General features: G+C 41.4%; 1 protein-coding gene across 1 annotated transcript in view; it reads left to right on the forward strand.

Moving 5' to 3' along the window:
• Window positions 1-22639, forward strand: part of LOC308282993 (cytoplasmic phosphatidylinositol transfer protein 1-like) — a gene marked incomplete at both ends in the record, with an annotated part of 53599 nt that overhangs the window by 8621 nt on the left and 22339 nt on the right. The window contains 2 exons of the mRNA XM_080723380.1: window positions 14021-14117; window positions 16267-16338. Coding sequence (XP_080579506.1) covers window positions 14021-14117; window positions 16267-16338 — 169 coding nt within the window. The remainder of the gene's footprint in view (window positions 1-14020; window positions 14118-16266; window positions 16339-22639) is intronic.

Raw genomic sequence — 22639 nt, forward strand, 5'->3', positions numbered from 1 at the left:
ACTCAGTCCCTTGCTCTCTCTATCTCCCTCTCTCTCCTTGTCCTGAAAAACGCATTTCGCAATGAAAAACGCAGCAGTGTGCAACCACCTTAAAGGGCCTACACCATGCTTTTAAAACTATATTTTTTGTATAAATATATGCTCAAAATTGAGTCTTAGACAGGTTTTAACCCTCAACAAACACTCTGACCATTCTTTTTGTTTGTTCTAGCTCTACTATAATGAGGCTCTCCAGCTGCAATACCAAAACGGCCTCTGTTTGCTCAGGGGCGCATCTAGTGGGGTTTTTCCAGAAAAAAAAGAAGTTTTTTGAAAAAAAAAAGTGTTTTGAAAAAAAAAGGTGTTTTGAAAAAAAAAAGTTTTTTTGAAAAAAAAGTTTTTTGAAAAAAAAAAGTTTTTGAAAAAAAGTTTTTTGAAAAAAAAAGTTTTTGAAAAAAAAAAAAAGTTTTTGAAAAAAAAAAAAGTTTTTTGAAAAAAATGTTTAAAAAAAGTTTTGAAATTTTTTTTTTGAAAAAAAACATTTTTTGAAAAAAAAAAATTTGAAAACATTTTTTTTTTGAAAAATTTCTTTTTTTTGACTCTGAAAAAAAAACAGGAAACGCGTGTGACGTCACATGCGTCAACTCTCAGAACAGCACTGTTCTGAGAACCCGTGGAAAGCTTTTCATCTCTGTCTTCCCAAAACCAGAGAAAGACACAATGTACAGAAATAGGACTTTGTGAGGATAGAAGGTGCCAGTGGGACCCCAAAAAAAGGTTTTAAAATAGAAAAAGTGAAAATTCATGGTGTAGGTCCTTTAAGGCCTCGGGCTCAATGAAATTTTCATTATTTTATTACTTTTACTCCGTTAGTAGAGAATTATTTCCAAGCCCGACCATACCCGACCCGACCCGATGTTTTCAGGCCGGGTACGACCTAAAATGTATGCTAACTAGTCCTGCAACTCAGGTCTGTTTTACTAAGTACAAGTGGTTAAACTGAAGCGATATTGATCAATTCCAGGCACTTTAGGGTGCCAGCAGAAACCCTGGTCTACACCAGTGGTTCTCAACCTTTTCAGGCTGCGACCCACAACATAATCATATTTTAACTGGGGACCCCCGACCCTGACGAGCACTTGGTTGTTGTAAGAGTTGAGGCATTACATTTTGTTTAAAGAGGTGGTGCCATAGTTTTGTACTTTTTCTGTTTTTCATGTGTCTAGGAGGTTGAAAGTACATCATTGGACCCCCTGGTGTGGTTTTTATGAGCAATTATGTATTCTCTTGGTATTTGTTTGTTTTCTCTTGGAGGCTGCCACCTTGTGGTCAAAAGTGTCAGTTAAAAAACACAGATACTTTTACATCACAGAATCAACTCCTCCCCTAATTACCATTCACCCAACACTGTGGGGTGTGGCTAACTTCAGCTGGGTCACCACCCACCATGACATCCATGCATACTTAATGAACTGGGGGTGTGGCCACATAAAAACCCAATTTTAACTCTTTCTGTATACTTTTTTGGAAAAAATCTTCCTCCTAGTATAATCTTAATACCTGATAATCACGTTTTAGAGGGGGGAAAAAAATCATGGCACCACCTCTTTAACACGGTTCTATTGTGAAAATAGCAGATCTACATGCTCACAACGCCTCACAACGCGAGGCGTGGTGAGCATGTAGATCAGCTATTTTCACTATTTCTGTCTTGACAATATGGCCAATGTAATTTTATTTTATTTTCGAGGTATTACAAAGGTCTTAAAAGTCCTTAAATTGTCACTTTATAAGTGTATAGACTCGGGTATCTGCACATTTCTGCTGTACTGTATGTTGGTTTATTTACTGTTGAGTGAGAACACAATGTTGCACATTAAGTTAATAATCTGGGGACCCCCCAAAATAATTTGGGGACCCCCCGGTGGGCCCGACCCACAGGTTGAGAACTACAGCCAATCAACGACACGTCACGGACCCATGTGAGTGAGTGTGACCCATATGTGTGACAAGGCATTAGCGTCACTCTAGGACATGAGCTGGACGTTTTCGTACTAACTGCGACCTCTTCCTTTTCTCTTTTTATGGAAATAACAAAAACGACGGAGCTCGCACATAATCGGATTCGCAAAAAACTTTTTGAAATTCCCCACTGCAAGAAACTGATACTGAAAATGTTGAGAACCACTGTTTTACAGTATAGATTGGGGCTGCAGAGATAAAAAATAAAGACGAAAGTGTTCCTGTGGGACTGTGACTACGATCTTTGTTACGTTAGATGGAGCTCTTCGCTAACTTGTGAAAAATCAAAAATCAAAACATGTGGTTGGAGGTAGGGGTGGGTGATATGGTGATAAATATCGTTTAGACAATACAATGTCTCCATGATATGCCTTTTCAGAGATATCATATATATATCGTGATACAATGAAGGAGCCTTATGAATGAATCCTGTTGAATTGTAATACAGAGATTCATTGCAGAATTCATTTAAACCTGCATTTTACATACTTTTAAGGGTCAATTGACCTTAAAAGTATAAAAAAAAAGGATAACTGGTGTAAATGGTCTGTTACTCCTTTTTCTTTTAGTTTTAATGACCTTATACGTGGTTGTACTGTTAGGTAACTTGAAAAATAACCATAAAAACCGACATGAAAAAGAACCGTGATAAGATTGTGTATCGTGATACCACTTGGAAAAATATCGCAATATTGTATTTTTCCATATCGCCCACCCCTAGTTGGAGGTGTGGGCCATCCCACCAATAATCTGTGGAAGTACGCGATTGGCAGTGAATGAGTAGGAGAATCGGACTCGCTAAAATCCTAAAGGATCCCAGCCCTACTCTTAACAGGGGTCCCGTGGCCTAATGTAACAAACTGGAGGGTCCTTGGAAGGAAAACGCTTGAATAGAATCACTCGTATTGTCTGTAGTGTGACCTTTATACGGCCCGATGATTCTGCAGTTGTCTGACATTGTTAAAAGTGCTGTATTGGGGGCAGGGTGACCGGAGTGGTCCACAGTAGCTGTCCCGTAACGGAAAGGTCACGCGATCAATCCCCGCCGCAGCGCAGGCATCATGAGTCCTGCCGGAGCGACCTTGAGGCACACACACACACACACACCCAGTGGGGTAAAGTAGCTAAGTACATTTATTTAAGTACTGCACTTAAGTACAATTTTTAGGTATTTGTACTTACTACTACTTGAGTAGATCCAATTTCCAATACTTTTACTTCTACTCCACTACACTACAGATCCAAATATTGTACTTTTACTCCACTACATTTATTGGAAAAACTTTAGTTACTAATTACTTACTGTAGATTTGGATTATTATTACAAAACATACATTAACCACTTCAACCCTATCTACATTTCGTCCACGCGATGTGACGCATTGTGAGCTTGTAGATCGGCTATTTTCAAAAGATTTCTTTATACATTTAAAAAGTAAAACTGCATAACAGTACTTTTTGTACTAAGTGCATTTTGATACCAAAACCTTTATTCTTTTACTCAAGTACATTTTGATTTCTGGACTTTTACTTGTAACAGAGTATTTCTAAGTTGCACGGTTGCAGTATTGATACTTTTACTTAAGTAAAACATTTGTGTACTTTTTCCACGACTGCAGTGACTACACACACCAAGCCTAAAACCTCACCTGCCACCTGTGTTCATTTCGTCGACTAAAACTATGACAAAAAATGCCCGTCGACTACTTTTTTTAACTGACTTAAACAAAATAAATACCAAATAAAAACTAAGCTGTGATGACTAAAACCAAGACTAAATATATTGACAATAATTGAAAATTTTGGTCAACAAATAAAAACTACACTAAAATGTTAGGGAGGGACTAGTGGAGAAGAGAAACAGTAGAATTAAAAAAAGAAAGAAGAAAATGTTTGGTTGTGCTCAGCGTTGGACTCTGAAAATAGCAGAACTGCAAGCTTGTAGAGCTGCTATTTTCAGCATGCAACCAAGTGTAAAACTAGGCAGTACGATAGCATCAAGGCCCGGAAAAGGGGTAGACCGTGTATTGAGGGATTAAGTGGTTAAATGGCTGAAAGTACACGTGAACAACACAAATCCAACATATGAACAGAAAAGATCATGTGTAAACAAACACGACGCTGATGATAGTGCTGTCTAACAAGTCTGCTTGTCTATGAAGCTGTCAATGAAATCTATGAAAATGTGTAATCTGAGACTGCAACACATTGTTATACAATATGTACTGTAGTTGGGGGTGTCCCTGCTTCACCTCCCTCTCAGCTAAGGGGGTCCTTGGCCTGAAAACAGTTGAAGGCCCCCGCTGTGTATAGTCCCATCAGGGGTGTCGCGCCAAATTCTGGGCCCTGGGTACAAGGATTCACTGTGGGCCCCCCATGAATGTTCTAACCCATTTAGATTAGAAACACATTATTACGCATTTAATGCTTTAACTATCGGTGCCGCGCTGTGAGCTTGTAGATCTGCTATTTTTGAAAAATCGTGAACATTTGTGCAAGACCTTGAATATTTTTGACCTGATTCTATAAATGTCTTCTAAATCCTTCTATGTTTTTTTGATTGATTGATTGATTGAATAATTTATTAGAAGTTTGCAATAGAAAAAAGTACAGTTTCATGACAGTACAAATCACTGGTCAACTAAAAGGAGATCCTAGAAAGCCGAGGCTTATTTCCACAGGAACCACACTTTAAGTATCTCATATAACATTGAAAGACAGACGGTCTACTGAAGGACCCCCAAAATGATATATATTTGGCCACGGACGCCCCATCTCAAAATATTTAGTTCCGGGGACCACCCAGAAGCAACATTTTAGTTACAAATGTTCGCTTAAAGAATACATACGTTCAAAGATTTGCACACATTTTCACGGCTTTTCAAAAAGAGTGCCGCCCTGCGAGCTTGTAGATCTGCTACTTTTTAATAGCTAAAGTATAAAATAATTAACCCATTTAAGGCCTAGAATTATTGAATGCTTTAACCAGTGAAAAATAGCAGATATACAAGCGCACAACGCGGCACCGAGTGCCGCGCTGCGAGCTTGTAGATCTGCTATTTTTGAGAAAGTCGTGAAAATGTGGGCAAATCTTTGAATATGTATGTATTTTCAAAGCGAACGTTTGTAACTCAAATTTTGCTTCGGGGTGGTCCCTGGAACTAGATATTTTGAAATGGGGGTCCGTGGCCAAATAAATATCATTTTGGGGGTCCTTCACATGAGAAGGTTTGAGAACCACTGACATAGTAGTCTCTCAAGAACAGACTAACTGAGCTCCAGTTAAGTGAAAAGGACCTTTTCTTTGACGATGGCTGGCCAGATTGCTGACACAGAAACATAGGTTTTCTCCAAAAATCTTAGAAGGATTCAAAAGACACTTATAGAATCGGGTCAAAATTCTAATTTTCACTGATTTTTCAAAAATAGCAGATCTACAAGCTTGTATATCTGCTATTTTTGGAGCTGTGTGGAGCTCCCTATACGTGGCCGTGTGTGTGGGTATGTCTGTCTCCGTGTCTGTAGCCTGCAGTAACCTTTTCTGACCACACATGTTAAGGGAGGGGCGCTGTTGCACACACACACACACACACACACACACACACACACACACACACACACACACACACACACACACACACACACACACACACACACAGCTCCACTTCGAACAGAGGTTCGATTTTTTTAATATTTAAAGCATAAAATATTGCGTCATAATGTGTTCAGGCCAAATAGGCCCCTCCACCTTGGGCCCTAGTAACTCGGTCCCAAGTGTGTGACGCCCCTGAGTCCCATACTGTACGAGGTGCCCACGAGAGGCGTGTAAATCAACGCTACTAGTAGCGTATAAAATGTAGAGCACGGCACATGACCCTCCCCTCAAATACCAGGACCCGAGTGCCAAACGTAACCAAACGCACTGGTACTGGGTTACACAGGCTAAAAACTGCCCATAAAGCTATCAACATTTCTCAACACCGCTTAGGGCACTTCAGCTATAATGGAGAAGCCCTGGGGGCAGGTCCCAGCTGGCTTTGCGGTCAGAGTCGAGTCACAATGTAATCACAAGCAAAGATGAGGTCACTTATTCGGGTTGTATTTTTTGGATAAACAAGCTTCCCCGTGGAAGAAATGGTATCTAGAGACGTGCGTGTGTGTGTGCGTGTGCGTGTGCGTGTGCGTGTGCGTGTGCGTGTGCGTGTGTGTGTGTGTGTGTGTGTGTGTGTGTGTGTGTGTGTGTGTGTGCGTGTGTGTGTGTGTGTGTCTGTGTGTCTGTGTGTGTGTGTGTGACGGAGGCTTAACAGTGACTTAACTCACAGGATTTTATAGTGTAAATCAGGGGTCTTCAACGTTTTCAGGCCAAGGACCCCTTAGTTGAGAGAGAGATGAAGCAGGGACCCCCCACAACCTTTTTCATAGTGTCCATATAGTTTCACCACTTTCTTCTAAGTCCGGGGTGGGCAATTATTTTCTCCATGGGGCCACATGAACAACAGAAATTATTGAGGAAGGCCGGTCCAAAAAGCAGTGCTCCCCGCAAACTAAACACACGGCTTTACCCCCGACTTCAGTAAATAAATACTTAACAGTCCAATTTTTTTATTGAGACAACATCCAATGATCACGCACACGTGCCTTTATCTATCTCATACAACATTGAAAGACAGATGGATAGAACACAGTACTATGCATATCTATCTATAAATGCGACAAATCTCTGTCTGTCTGTGTGTATGTAATCCGCGTATCTCGAGAACCGTTCGTCCCACCGGCTTCAGATTCGGCACGCACGTTCCCCGCCGCGGCGCGGAGTGCAGTGCCGGGCCTCGACCCGACCCGACCCGACGCACGCTTTTTTCGAACCGGCGCAAAACGTTCGGAATCTCCTTATGCAGAGCTGATTGTTGACATCAGGCTGTTCCGGAGGAAATCTGCGCAAGCGCTGACTCATTGTGACATCACTTCATAAAAGGCTCTGACATCACGTAAGCCACATGAGTCAACAAAAAATCTCTGTGAATGTGTATGTATGTATGTAATCCGCGTATCTCGAGAACCGTTCTTCCCACCGGCACGCGCATTCTCCAGATATGGGCATAAAATGAATGCCCGAATGCGGAGCTGATGTCTGACATCAGAGTTTTCTGCAACCGGTACTGTGTGTGCAGAGATCTGCATATATGGGCATAAGGGGACAAAGGCAAACAGATGGTCAAAACGGGTCCTATGACAACAGGTATTTTGGGGTTTGCGGGGACAAAGGCAAACAGATGGTCAAAACGTGTCCTATGACAACAGATATCATCAATAACAAAAGGGGGGAAAAGCAGTCATAAAGAAGAATAAAATAAAATAAAAATAAAGCATATCTGTTAGATGTCCTGAAGCAGTCCAAAGAGCATGTTTGGAGAACAGTGGCTGATGGATTCATGAACTAAATTAAAGAGGTGAATCTGCTAGGTAAATACATTGGACAACTCTACGGTATCCCCAAGTAAATCGTTGGCTAATAAATAGGCCTGTCGGGTGAAGCGTTGTTTGATTAAAGGCCTATCCATACTTTGACCGAAACCGCCGTTTTCGGTCAAAAGGTCCTTTTCTACCATAAAATGATATCCCTCGGGACTTCTGAAAAGCATTGGACTGAACGAGAGTTCGGAAATTTGCACGTCGGAAAACACAACTCACCGAACATTTCGGTCGAAGTATGGAGAGGCCTTTAGAAATAAAAGAGAATATAGGAGAGCATCATTATTCAGTGCGGAAATGGAATTTTTCCCCAGCTTTTTTTTGTTGTTGTTTTTGTTTTTGGATCCAGCACTGTGTAAAAGGTGTGAGGATGTGAATATCCTTTTGTTCAGGTTTAATAAATAGGCCTACACATGATATTAAAGAGGTTATTTCAGTCTGCGATCACTTGTGTGCAAGTACTGTAGGTCGGGAGTGGCTTATTGTCGGTATCAGCCGGTAACATGTGCACATGATGCACATGGTGCACATGATGCACGTGATGTTAATAGTGCATAGTGAATCCACATTACACCCCTGAGTGGGAGGGAGCGTGTCGATATTTCGACATAACATTTGTTCGACATTCCATTTGTTCAACGCGTGTGAATGTTAACCTGGTGAAATGCTAACCTGCCAACGCTGGAGAATGCTAACCTGGTGAATGTTAAAGGTGACACACCATGCATTTAAAAAGTATTTAAAACATTTTTTGGAAAAAAAAAATATATATATATATTTTTTCTTCAAAAACGGCCGTCGATGACGTCAGCGACGGCAGCAAATCTGGACAGCCTGTTTTGAGAACCTGTGGGATGCTTTTAACCTCCACCTTCACAAAACCAGAGAAAGACACAATGGTCAGAAATGGGACTTTGTGAGGATAGAAGGTGCTAGTGGGACCCCAAAAAAAGGTTTTAAAATAGGAAAAGTGAAATTTCATGGTGTATCACCTTTAACCACTATGCCTAAGCCTAAACCTAAACCTAATCCTAACCCTAACCACAGTAAAACTATGCCTAAACCAAACCCTAAAACAGGGGTTTTCAAACCCTCAAAACTCAGAGCACCCCTGTAAATAACTTTTTCATCCACGGCACCCCTGAGTTACACTGTTAGAATCATTATATTGGAGAAATATCAGTTTTCCATCAGAACTGACTGACAATAACATTCTACTTGACGTTTAACCACTTGAACCCCAGCATGCCTATTCTGGGGGGAAGGTTCACCAAAAACAGCCGATCTACAAGCTCCCAACGCGTCACAACCTGACGCGTTGTGAGCTTGTAGATCTGCAATTTTTGGTGAAGAGAGTTGTCGTAGATGGAAAAAAGAAGTCGAGTACAGTGCAAATCAGGTCTGTTTTACTAAGCATAGTGAAATGATATTGACGTAGTGATATTGATTAATTCCAAATATTATCAAATGATCTCGTGGCACCCCTGGACTGGCGTCACGGCACCCCAGGGTGCCCCGTCACCCACTTTGAAAACCCCTGCCCTAAAACATAACCCTAACCCTAACCCTTAGTCGAAATAATGACACGTAGAAATAGAGAGAATTGCCCCTGGATGGAAACTATAGGGCATTAGCGAAAAAGTCGACAAGTCGACTTAGTCGACTTCATTACACAAGTCGACTCCCACCAGAGAAAGTCGAAAGTCGAAGTTGAAAAAAAAAAAAGTTTAATTTGCCATTTTAGAGGTATTAAAAAGTCCTTAAATTGGCACTTAAGAAATGTGAAGATACCCCCTATACACTTAAACTTTACGTTGGTTTGTTTGCAGTTGAGTGAGAAAACAATGTTTCACATTAAGTTAATCATCTGGGGTGTGATGTGATGACTTCATCAAACGATAAAGTCGACTTCAACTCAACACTTTTTACTGAGTTGAGTCGTTAATGCCCTAATGCAGGGTTCTTCAACAGGGGGTCCGGGACCCCTTGGGGGTCCTCAGAGTTACTACAGGGGGTCCTCCAATCTTCCAATCGTTTTTATATAATTATTAACTTGAACCCTAGTGTCCATATTCTGAGAACTGTAGCCTCTACAGCAAATAGGTTTGCTGTAGAGGAGAAAAAGAGCAGACTAAGTACAGAGTTAAAGGTGAAGTTTATTAATAATTATTGACGGTTCAAGTGGTTAAATAACTGAAAACACAAATTGACATGAATCCAAAATACACTGATGATTGTGCTGTCAAACGATGAAACTGTATGGTATCTATGGGTTGTGGGGGTCCCTGCTTCATCTCTCTCTCAACTAAGGGGTCCTTGGTCTGAAAACGTTGAAGACCCCTGCCCTAATGGAAACCAAAGTAACCCGAACGTTTCTTCTGCACGCTGCCGGTATAGGCCAAGGATGCGGGGCACCGAATCTGTTTTGTACTTTTTGAAACTTTGTTTACTGACTGTAAGTCAGACGGAGGGCGTCCCTATAGGCACGCATGGCATGCGCTGGGTGATGCAACGTTCATTGGAATGAGTGAGGGTAGAGGAGAAGCTGTCCTTCCTTCAGATATTATATCGCCGCTGTCAGGCAGAAACCTTCAACCTTGTATCTCCATATTTCAACTTCTTCACTTTTTTTTGTTGTTTGGTAAATAATTGATGCCATATACTTTCATCATACGAGAGTAGGGATGGGACGATATGAAAATGTCATATCACGATTATTGTGACCAAAGAAATCGCGATTTACGATATTATCGCGATAATCAAAATCCATTATCCTGGTGGCGGAACATTTGCCCAAAAATAGCAGATCTACAAGCTCACAATGTGTCGCGTTGCGAGTCTTGCGGTGCGTTGTGAACTTGTAGACTATTTTTTGGCACAGACATTTGATGGAGAGAAAAAAAAGACTATCAAGTATGTATATTATATTAGTACCTTTTACCAATTATGGCGAGTTTAAGTGGTACCGGATATATGCAGCTCGGCAAATAAAAGGTGAATTGATCCCAGTGCATGACGGAGGACGATAGCACGATAAATTAACACTTATGCTGCCGTTGACGAACCACCTCGTCACTGTTACTGTAAAAATATTAAAACTGTTATGACTCACTGTATGTCTCTGCTGTCCGTAGCGCATCCGTAATGGCCGTGGTTTGTTGCGACTGTCAGGTCGCATTTACTATCAAAACCTCGACCAGCTGTCTGTCTGTCTGTCTGCCTGTCTGTCAGTCTGTCACACGTCACACTTTTCCCCTGCTCATATCTCCGCAACCCCGATGCCCCGATCCATGCCAAATTTTGCACACACACTCCTTGCCTACCAAACCACAACCACAACCCATCAATCCTCACATGACCCTCTTCTAGCACCACCATGAGGCCGGTTCTTGCAAAACACATTTATGGACACAGCTCCTACAATTTTTGGCCAAAAATTACGCAAATCGGCACACAGTATGTCTACACTCATGTCATCAACATGGATCTGTCCCATTTAGCGCCACCTTAAGGCCGATTTTTTAAAACCCATTTTTGAACACTACTCCTACAGATTTTGCCCTAAAATCACGCAAATCGCTACACAGTATGTCTACACTCATGAAATCAACATGGATCTGTCCCATATAGCGCCACCATCAGGCCGATTTTTTTCAAACACATTTTTTGACACTACTCCTACACATTTTGCCCTAAAATCACGCTGCGACCTGGCGGTCGCTTATCTCCCGATTAGGGAGTCTTACTGGTTTACTATACACGTTGGGCGTGCACTCAAAGTGCTAATCCTCCATAGAAATCCATTGATCTTCCCATAAAGACTGTTCATTTACTCAAAAAAATACATTTTGATCCCAAGGCTGGCGTGTTTCGAGCTAAATCTGCAATCATGTGGTGGCCGCCATGACACCTTCATGTTTTCACACTGCCCCGTGACTGGATGGGGTAAACGTTGAAGGAAGTAAAGTGAATAAAATTAGCGCAAAAGCCCCGCCCGGCCCTTCAAAATAAAGCGGCGGCCTATGGAGGAAGTGGCGCGGCAGCAAGGAAAATTCTTCCCTTCAAAGTAAGAGGCAGCAAAAGTGTTAAATCTCCACGATACGATTATCGTGAGTGTTTTTTTATCACGATAAACGATAATATCGCTTATCGTCCCATCCCTATATGAGAGTGTTGATGCAACGCGCTGAGAGCTAGTAAATTGTCTCTTCTCACTATTTTAACCCATTATAACTACAGTATTTTCTGGACTATAAGGCGCACCTGACTATAAGGCGCACTATCAATGAATGGTCTATTTTCAAACTGTTTTCATATATAAGGCGCACCTGACTATAAGGCGCACATAATAGACGCTACTGTTGCGTTATGCATCCAACAGATGGAGCTGTGCTAAAGGGAATGTCAATGTCAATGAATGATCCATATATAAGGCGCATTGGACTATAAGGCGCACTGTCGTTTTTTGAGAAAATTAAAGGCTTTTAAGTGCGCCTTATAGTCCGGAAAATACGGTACCTTTCTTCAAGAATCTACACTTCCCAAAAAATAGCAGATTTACAAGTTCACTGTGCATCAATTTCAGGAGCTATCTTTGAAGTGTTTTCGATTTTTTTATTTTGTAACTTTTTAACACAAATCTTCTCTTCTGGGGGTCCCTGGCACTAAACATTTTCAGATGCAGGTCCACGGCCAAAATGGCATGGGAAAAGGTTGAGAACTACTGACTTAGAAGGCATTTATAGCATTGGTTCCCAAACCTTTCAGGTCGAGACCCAAAAGAGAGATTAGACGTTTGCTCGGTACTCAAACTAGTGACAATAGAAGATCTACAAGCTCACAACACCAAGCGCCGTGTTGCAAGCTTGTAGATCGGCTATTTTCACCACTATTTATTTCTTTGACGATAATATACCTCCAATGTGCACGGAATTCCAGCCACAGTGTCTTTCAACCAGTGTTGATTTTGACAGCAAATTTAGATTTACTGTAGATTTTAGACTTTTTTTAGTCATCTAAAATGTTTTACTTTTAGTCTAGTTTTAGTCGACTAAATATAAGATTTTAGTTAAATAGTAAATATACAGTTGATTTAGTCTTCTAAAATATATTTTGGCAGGCCTTGATGGTGTCGTAATGGCAGATTTTCACTTGGCTGCATGCTGCCAATCAACAAGCTCACAACGTGTCGCGCTGCAACGCGTTGTGAGCTTGTAGGTCTGCTATTTTCAGAGTCCAACACCTGAGCACAACCAAACATAAAACGACTCATCTTTTAGTTCTCCTGGATCACTTCTCCACTAGTCCCAACATCTTAGTCTAGTTTTTATTCGTTGACGGAATTGTCAATAGGGTATATTTACTAGTCTTAGTTTTGTTCGGCATAGCTTAGTTTTGAATTAGTTCAACTTCTTGTTTAGTTTTCATTGCTGAAAAGAGGAGGTAGTGGAAGAACATCAGCAGCAGTCAACGCTACATCAGACCCGCCCCCGTCTTGTTGACGAGGGAAAATGTGTTGTTTACAGCGACGACGCACGTCCGCTTGGACACGTTGTCGTAGCCAAGGTCACCAAGCAGCCTGTTGTTTACAGAGAACATGGGCTCCCGCTGCGCTGCGAGGAGTGGCGTCAGTTCAGAAAAAGCTAAGGTATGGCAACATGACTGGTGTCTTGCACGCACGCCTTCGCGCGCGTACAAGACACCAGTCATGTTGCCATACCTTAGCAACAGGCATGATACCTTTATTTTAAGAAGTACATTCTATTCACCCCACCCCTCAGTTTCTACGGTTTCTTGGGCTGGATATGGCAGCCTGGAACCGTTGTTCAAGTGCAGCTAAACTTGGCATGTTAGTAAACGTGCCACAATTTAACAATAATGCATTGCACCTGTGCAGCTGACCTGCGGAACCTGGGAATATACCATTTTGTCAAGATGGGGAGAATACAAGTGTGGACAATATAATTATAATACCTTGTTAAAGTGACCATTTTGTTACATTTTGCATTTGTAGTTATTTTACTGTAATTTAACAACATAAATAACCAGAACAGATAGACAAAGAGACGTTCATGGATTTATATTTAAAAGTAACTTTTATTTTCCCCCCTGGACCCAGGGTATGGCAGCTGCATACCCCTGCCATACCCAATTGACGCCCCTGGGGAAACACGATGCAGACTTCATGTCTTCTCCTGATGTCAATGCTATATTGAGGAGGGGGGTGTGTGTGTGTGTGCGTGTGTTACGTGTCATCAGACACACAGACGACAGAGAGAGAGAGAGGCATCGCATGTCTTACGCGTCGTGCACACGTTCGGGCTAAAAATACTTTTTTGGTGTCAGTTTTTGACATCTGTGTTCCATGTTTGTGTGTAATCGTCTAAAAGGTATTGTGTGGGCGATTTGTGTTCGTATTTGGTGTTCGTGGCCCCTGTTGTTTTCAAGTTTACACTCTTTTAACAAAGTTGTATGTGTGTGTGTGTGTGTGTGTGTGTGTGTGTGCGCGCGTGCGTGCATGCGTGCGTGTGTGTGTGTTGTCTTGCAGCAAGCTTCCATCCTGGGCCCAGGCAGTAGTACCTCGTATCTTCTACATAACGGAAAAGTCGTGGAACTACTACCCCTACACCATAACAGGTGTGTGTGTATTACTATGCTTGTAAGGGTGAAAGGACCCCACATGTATATTACTAGAGGGTCGCGGCCCTTTGGGCCGCTCACATCTATTTAAAAAAAAAAAAAAAAAAAGTTAAAAAAAAAGTAAAAAAAAAAAAAAAAAAAAAACCTAAAAAAAAAAAAAAAACGTTAAAAAAAAAAAAAAAAATTGGGGGGGAACTATTGTGGCGGAACTATTGTGCCGCAGCGCACGTTTCCGGTCGGACATATTTGACCGGCGGACTATTTTATACAGAGGCAAAATATGAGGGTAATAACGAATAGGCCTACAACTGTATACAGAGGTTTGGAAACGACATCTTGCAAAGGTGACATGGGTGTTTGAATTTTTAAGCTATATTTAGTACATATGTAGTACATCTTGGCCAAGTGGTTTGGTATTTAACTCATATGCTGCCATTTAACAATACCTTCGTACTCTTTAACTGCCATTCGTCTCCATAGACTTCCATGTAATTCATAGTGCACGGATCATGCACACCCATGCCTAGATAATGCACCACGTGTGTCCACATTGCTCACAGCTTTCAAACAAAAAAATCCGAATGGAAATCCGTTCAGGCATTCATGAGATAGCAGCCATTATGTTTTACACTGTTGTGAGCTTGGAGGTCTGCTACCTGAGTTGTATGGGGGTTGTATGGGGGTTAAACAAGCAATTTCGCGATCGCTATCATGCCTACTAACGTTTTTGGGGTCCCAAAACATTTTTTGAAAAAAAATCTTTTTTGAAAAAAAAAATTTTTTTTTCTTCAAAATGGCGGAAATTCTCGGGTTCCTCGGGCGTGGCAGGGAGGGACATCGCGAAATTCTCGGGTTCCTCGGGTTTGGCAGGGTATGAGTTAAGTTGGCGATACATGACCCGGAAGTAGATCACTTACTCTTTTGTAATATAAAGATAGTAGAATTTGGGAAATACACTTTGTGAGGACTGTTTTCCTGGTCCCCTCAGGAGATTATTATTTTTTTTGTTAAATTATGCTTACAATTATTGCCCGGTTAGGTAAAATGTTGATGCCAACTTGCCACAGAGGACGCGACGACAACTTTGACAAAACTATGACATCATTCACAATATAAAAGAGTGCCGCAGAGAACGTGACGACAAAACTATGACATCAGATGACTCTTCCGAGGTGCCAACTTGCCGGAATGCCGCAGAGGACGCTACGACAAAACTGAAAACAGTACTTGCTTGGGCATTCACCAAATATTCGAATATTCGAACATTCGACGTTGTTCACCGAAGTCGAATATTCACATTTTTTTATTATTATTGTTTTCTCTTTAAAAAATATATAGCTTATACAGCTTGGCTAGATAGGAAGTCATGAGAATGAGTTGTCAATGCCCCTGGTGGATGTTAAATACCAGGGGTTCTCAAACCTTTTTAGGCCGTGACCCCCAAAATAAACATATTTGAACTGGGGACCCGCACCCTGACAAGCACTTGGAAATGTAGGTAATACATTTAATGTGACTCGGTTCAGATAAATATTGTGAAAATAGCCGATCTACATTGCGTTGTGAGCATGTAGATCGGCTATTTTCACAATGTTGGCCTCTTGCTTACTTAATATTTGACAGTTTGGCCAGTCCTGTCGAATATTCGACTATTCGAATACTTTGAGGTCGAATAATTAGAATACAAAAAAATCACTGTTCGTGAATGCCCTAGTACTTGCGCCTTGCTTCATTGGCTGGCACAAGTAACTGTTTCTAAATCACCAAAATCACCCTTTGCGTTCTATGAAAAAAAAGGTTGATAAATTGGTTGGGCTCACAAAGCTATGACTTGATGACATGTCTCCTCTCTTTCATGGTGTGCTGATTGTGCTCTGGGCTTGGCTGTACCTGAAGAATTCACAGTGAGTGTTGTTTATATAAATTGGGTTTGCGGGGAGACAAGTGTATTTATTTATGTTTTGTCTCAAGCTGAAAGGTTTGGGAATCCCTGCCTTGGGTAAAGAGCTGGTGAAGCTGTGTTCGAGGTTGGATAAACACAACTTTCACCTGCAAATCTTCAGACCTTTTCGCTTGGCCTTATTTTTTACAAACAGTATCATTATTTGAAATGTCTGTAATGATGAGATGTTCTTTCTTTCTTTCTCCACCCAGTGTTCCTTCTTTCCCAAGTTCTCCATCCACATTGAAACCAAGTATGAAGACAACTGTGGAGACAACGAAGATGTAAGGATAAATATATATTTTTTTTAAAGTCTGCGTCTTATGTGTGATTTCTCGGTTCAGCCTTTGTTGTTATCGTTTAAGAGGTATTTATTTACTCTGTAAAATAACTCTAACCACTGTCCACATTAGAGCTGGGATCGGGTCGAATTGTTCAGTCCGAGCCCGAAACGTGTCCGACAGTTTTTTGTCCGGTCCGATCGACGCCCGACCAGTAATAATTAATTAATGGTCGCATAGAGGCCCGACCCTAATATTTTCCACCGCTTTTTCCCCCTCCTTTCTTTTTCTTTGAGGAAGCCACTGACTACTGACTAGCAAACTTGTTCTAATGTGCATTGCTTGCAGCGTGCCTGCTTGTTACGATTAATATGAATTTTAAGCGCTTGTGAAAGTGTTTAAATAGTATGTTGATTATTAAATAATATAAATAATATACGTCTGAACTCGCTTGCTGCACACTCAATCCTGCAAGTTTCTGCGTCTGGAAAATAGCCGATCTGCAAGCTCACAACGCGTCGCGGATGCCAGGCGTTGTGAGCTTGTAGGTCAGGGTTCCCCAATTAGTTTTCCCCAAGGGCTGAATCATGTCTAGGGTACCAAGCCGAGGGCCACAACATTGCAGGGGCGACGGTGGCGTTCCCTCTACTCCAGCGACAGTTCAGATATCGTCACTGTCGGGCAGAAACCTTGTATCTCCAAGTTTCAAATGTGTACGTTTTTTGGTAAAGCAAAGCCCTGCTTCATCTTACAAGACCATTGCACAAAAGTGACAAAACTAGTGAAAACAGCAGATCTACAAGTTGTGTGCTTCGGCTGTTTTCACTAGTTTAGTAATTTTTTTAGACGATAGATACAAAACAAACGGTTTTGGACATACAAGGTTTCCACCCGACAGAGACAATATACTAGTGTTGTTGCTGCTCTTATACCACCATTATTACAGTGGTTGGTGGGGGCCAGACAGTAGCCTCCGGCGGGCCGCAAATGGCCCGCAGGCCGCCTATTGGGGAACCCTGTTGTAGGTCATCCACTTTTGGCACAGAACACGCCGTGACAACTTTACTTGGTAATGTGTGTATGTTGGATGGACGGGCGGACGAACGAGGCTTGCACAGTGCACTGACTGCACTCAACCGTCGCAAAAAAAACTTCCAATTCAAGGGACAGTAGTGGGGAACACGGTGCCAACAAGCAGCAAGCCCCCCTTCAGCACAACAACACGTTTCCTTCGGCGTTTGGGCGTTCTCCATGCTTAGAGTTATGTCTCCAATCCATGCCTGCAGCATTAGCGCGAGCAGCACACACACACAGCGCCACACACACCGGAGTTGTGCACTGCGCACATCATCAGAGAGAGTGCATGACACATGTTATAGGTAGTAGGGGTGCAACGGCTCAGTCAGCCCGCGGTTCGGTTCGTATCTCGGTTTTTGGCTCACGGTTTTTGGTTCGGTTTCGGTACAGTACAAATTGAAAAAGAAAAAAAAAGAAACGCAATGGTATCTTCGGTCAATGAGGTACTGTATATATACAGTATAGGGCAGGGGTCTTCAACGTTTTCAGGCCAAGGACCCCTTAGTCGAGAGAGAGATGAAGCAGGGACCCCCACAACCTCTATATAGTTTCATTGTTTGACAGCACGATCATCAGTGTATTTTGGATTCATGTCAATTTGTGTATTCAGATATTTAACCAGTTGAACCGTCAATACTTAATAAACTTGACCCTTCACTCTTATTCTGCTCTTTTTCCCCTCTACATCAAAGCTCTTTAGCCGAAAATAGCTGATCTACAAGCTCACAACGCCTCGCAGCGCAAGGCGTTGTGAGCTTGTAGATCTGATATTTAAGGCGTTGTGAGCTTGTAGATCAGCTATTTTCGGCTAAAGTTCTCTGAATATGGACACTATAGAAAGTGAGCGTAAGGCGGAGTTTCGCTCCAGATGACGTATTTCCCGTCGCCATCCTCGAGGGACGTCACTTATAATAATAATAATAAGTGCACTACAACGTTTACACAACCTCCATGACGATCCTATTACTGTATGTATTGAGATAGATTGTTGTAGGCTACAACAGTTATCATCAAAATAAACCATATCAAAGTGTGCGGGACATTTCTCTCTCAAAATAACAACTTTTCTAGTGTTATTTCTTATCCTGGTAAACATCATGGGTCTGTCCCTTGTTCAGCCATGTCAGATATATTTTCTCTTTAAACAAAACCGTTTGCTCAATCTCATTGTAGGCTATATCCTATAATATATTCAATAGATATATTTTTATGACAGATTTACTGGCCTCAACCTCCCGTGTAATATGTATTAGCCTAGACACTTCAGTCAACTCTGCCACTTTACGCAGATCATCTGAGAGAGAACATTGTGGTCAAGCAAGGATCACTTTGTATTGAGAGAGAGAGGTGCGCTTTCTCTAATTATCCAACAGAAGAGAGAGAGAGAGAGAGAGAGAGAGAGAGAGACATGCTCAAGCCTATAATATATTAAATAGAAATATATGTGTTATGCCAAATTACAAAACCAAACCCGAGTGGCCCCGTAATGGTCTTGTCCATTTCCGTCCCGTTCTGATTCCTTTTTTTTTTTTTTTTTGAGACTTGTGACATTGTCCTGAAATCCGTTTATTTCCGAGGTTCAGAGAGACCCGAGCATTTAGCTTATTATTAGGCTATTAAAAGTCCATGCGTGCCTCTGCCTTTCATGTGGTGAGGTCTACTCAATCTAAAATACTGTCTGCAGCTGTGTGAACTGATTGACAGGCACTGTCAGAAGTCAGAGCGGTGTAAACTTTATCATAAATGTAGACTTATTATTGTCAATGCTGCTGGTTGTTTGCCTAGGAATCTATAATATTAACATTGAAACAAAAGCCAGGGAGAAAGGAATGCTTTTAGGCTATTTTCTATCTACAGAGGTAAGTCATTTTCCGTTTAGAGAGAGAAAGAGAGAGCGAAATGGTCGAGTGAGCTTCACTTTGTATTGTAAGACGGGACCTGTGTTGCATTGCCGATTAAAATATAATCTCTTTAGGCCTAAGCCTATTTATTAAATCACAATCGAATGTTGTTTACTTGCATAATGGGGACACTTTTTTTTTAAATTGTAGGCTATTTTATATGTAGTCACTGGAAAATGTTTCAACATCTGATCTCTCAGTACTGTTGCTTAAAAAAAAAAAACCTTTTTTTTACTGGTCCCCCTCGGCAATGGCGCTGGTTTTGTAGGCCGATAACTCCAAATCGGCCTACAAAACATCATACGCACGTTCCCCATAGGGTTCAAGTGGTTAATATAAAAAGGAGAAAAGCACTTTCTATCACTCAAAGATTTGGAGGACCCCCTGTAGTAACTCTGAGGACCCCCTAGGGGTCCCGGACCCCCTGTTGAAGACCCATGGTATAGGGTTTAAGTGGCTATAAATCTTTACCAGTTCGCATAAGAAATAATCTTGTAAATAGTTGGTGACAGGCTCACAGAACAGTTTGGAAAGTGATAAGTAATTGAGTTTGTTGACAGCAGGTCTCCTTCATGCTTTGGATGTGTTATTTCTTCAGTCTTCAGTACCTTTGAAGAGAGACAGCAGTGGTTGGCAGGAGTTGTGGATATTGCTGCTCGTAAGCCTCTGGCATGAAGATAATCAATAGATTCCCATCAGGAGGAAGTGGAAGTGAAACCGGACACTACAAATTGAGAAAGAAAAAATTAAATCCAAAATGTTCACTTTATTTCATTTGTTTCCCCCCCTAAAACATGATAATCAGGTATTGTGATTATACTAGGAGGAAGATTTTCCCCCAAAAAAGTGTACAAAAATAATTAAAAATATAGCTGCAAGCAGCGATAAAGTGTCCAAGGCATAAAAAGCAGGAAAGCAAAAAGGCATCAATGGAAAGCAAAGAAGAATATCAAAGAAAAACTAGAAGCAGTGTCCTTCCGAACAGGAATCCGGCAGGTCAGGTAGGTTTTTTTGGCCTAGTGGTGACTCTATAATAGGCCAAAGTGAAAAGGGTTCCACGTGTTCTTGGGCCTTTCACGGCAATCGGACGCTGCATGCGGGATTTGAAGCATTTTGTTCCAAAAATGTGTTTTGCAAAAATTGACCCGCTGGTGGCGCTATAACAGGCCAATGTGAGAAGGGTGGCATCTGTTAACTAACCCTAACCCTTGGCCTAGTGGGAATGTGTGTGCAAAATCTCACACACATAGCAGGCTGCGTTTGAGACATTTTGTTCAAAAAGGAGCAATCCTGCAAACCTTGGAATTCAATGTTAGCCAATTAGATAGAATATGATATCTGACAAATCCGTCATGATTACATCACTGTAGAGATACTGTGTACTGATTTGTGTGATTTCCGGATAAAATCTGAAGGAGTAATATCGAAGAATGTGTTTTACATACTGTAAAGTAAGTCGGCCTTCTGGTGGCGCTATAAATGGCAGATGTGAAAAATGCAGGGCACAGGTTTTTCCTTGGCCTCTGGGAAGTGTGCATACAAAGTTTTACACTAATCGGTGGTTATAGGTAAAAGCACAAATTGGCCTCTACACAACATGTATGCAAAAGACTGTAGGCCTATATGCAACAGACATAAAAAACTGTGATACTATGCACCTGGACAGTTTGATGATGTACATAGTAAGCCTTGCTGAGCTATGAAGACCATATGAATCGGCCGAGCCATGAATCTCATAGGGCAGTAGACTATCTCCAGTTTCTGTAGCGTAAGCTTGATGTACAAGTACACCCCCTGGACATGACGCTAGTATGTAGCAGGGAGTTACCCCCAATCCAACCCTTGAAGCTGAGTTTCAAGCAGGGAGGCACTGGGTCCCATTTTTTTGAATCTTTGGTATGACGCGACCCGGGTTTGAACCTGGAACTCCCAGTCTCAGGGCAGACACTCAAACCACTAGGCCACTGAGCTGGTACATGATATCATTGCAATCCTTGGAAATCACAACATAGGTGTAGACATGACAGTTTGTATTATAATGCTTGTTTCAGGATTTATGGTGCAAAATACATTATTTAGTAATGGCGGATATTAAAATACGCATCAAGGGGGGTTGGGGGACATTTTTAAGAAGGCTCCATATCAGACATTGTTCAAGGAACCAAACTGTAAAGTCTACCAAATGTCATGGTTTTTTACTTATATAAACCCCAGGCGGGATTCGATCCAACAACCTTCTGCATGAAAGGCATATGCCCTGACCACTGCACTAGGCAGCTACAGGATCTGTTAACCATGTTTGTTTAAAAAAAAGTTCTATGTAGGCTGAGTGCCTTGATTTTATTGATTTATTTTTTATATTTTGGAGGCTTGGGGTGAAATCAATCTGAGTAAATGTAATCTGAGTATTTCTGACATTTTCGAGTGATCATATTTTCTTTCACTCAGAACAGAAAAATAACGGCCGGTAGAGAAGGGCTCATTTTAAACATGAATGTGATCTGGAGTTACATCAGACGTGTCAACATTAAAGAGTTTGACATACGCACATGCCATGGGCATCCAGGATGTTAACATCAACTCAACCCGACATGGGGTTTGAACTCACAACCATCCGTATATCAGGCACAGGCACTGACCACTACACTACGGCAGTCACACATAATGGACCTGTCATTAAAAAAAAAAAAAAAAGTTTCATGTAATGTACTTCACGCCTTCTTTCAAAATGATATAGCGCCCCCCTTTGGCCAATTGGGGTAAGATTGGTTTCAGTGATATTTGGACTAACCCTCTACAGTAGTTCATCATGAAATTTTTACTTTGCATGTATGTTTTAGAGGCAGAAGAATAATTTGCATAAAACTTGCAACATTGATTGAATTATTAAAAAAGCATGTTTCAATTTAAAAAAAATCCGATCTGACAGATCATTAGATATTGGTCCAAAGTTAATGTAAAAAAAGTTCCCTGCACGTGATGCGAAAATTCCGGAATAAAAGCGGGTTTAAGCGTTTTACAAACTGCTCAAAATGGCGGAAAATCAAAGGGCGGAGCTTACTTAACAAAGACACAGATGTCTTCTGCTTGAGTCAATGCACGCGTGTAAGCAAGTTGCATGTCTTCAAACAAAACGAGGCATGACTTATGCCCCTTTAAAGTTTGAGTTTTCAAACGCTTCGTATAGCGCCCCCCTTTGGCCAATTGGACTAAGATTGCTTTCAGTGATATTTGGACTAACCCTCTACATATTTGCCAAATGCCATGAACGTGTCACTTTGCATGTATGATTTAGAGGCAGAAGAATAATTTGCATGAAACTGCAA

The sequence above is a fragment of the Nannobrachium achirus genome, assembly GCF_963921795.1.
Source record: "Nannobrachium achirus genome assembly, chromosome: 4".
Classification (NCBI taxonomy): domain Eukaryota; kingdom Metazoa; phylum Chordata; class Actinopteri; order Myctophiformes; family Myctophidae; genus Nannobrachium; species Nannobrachium achirus.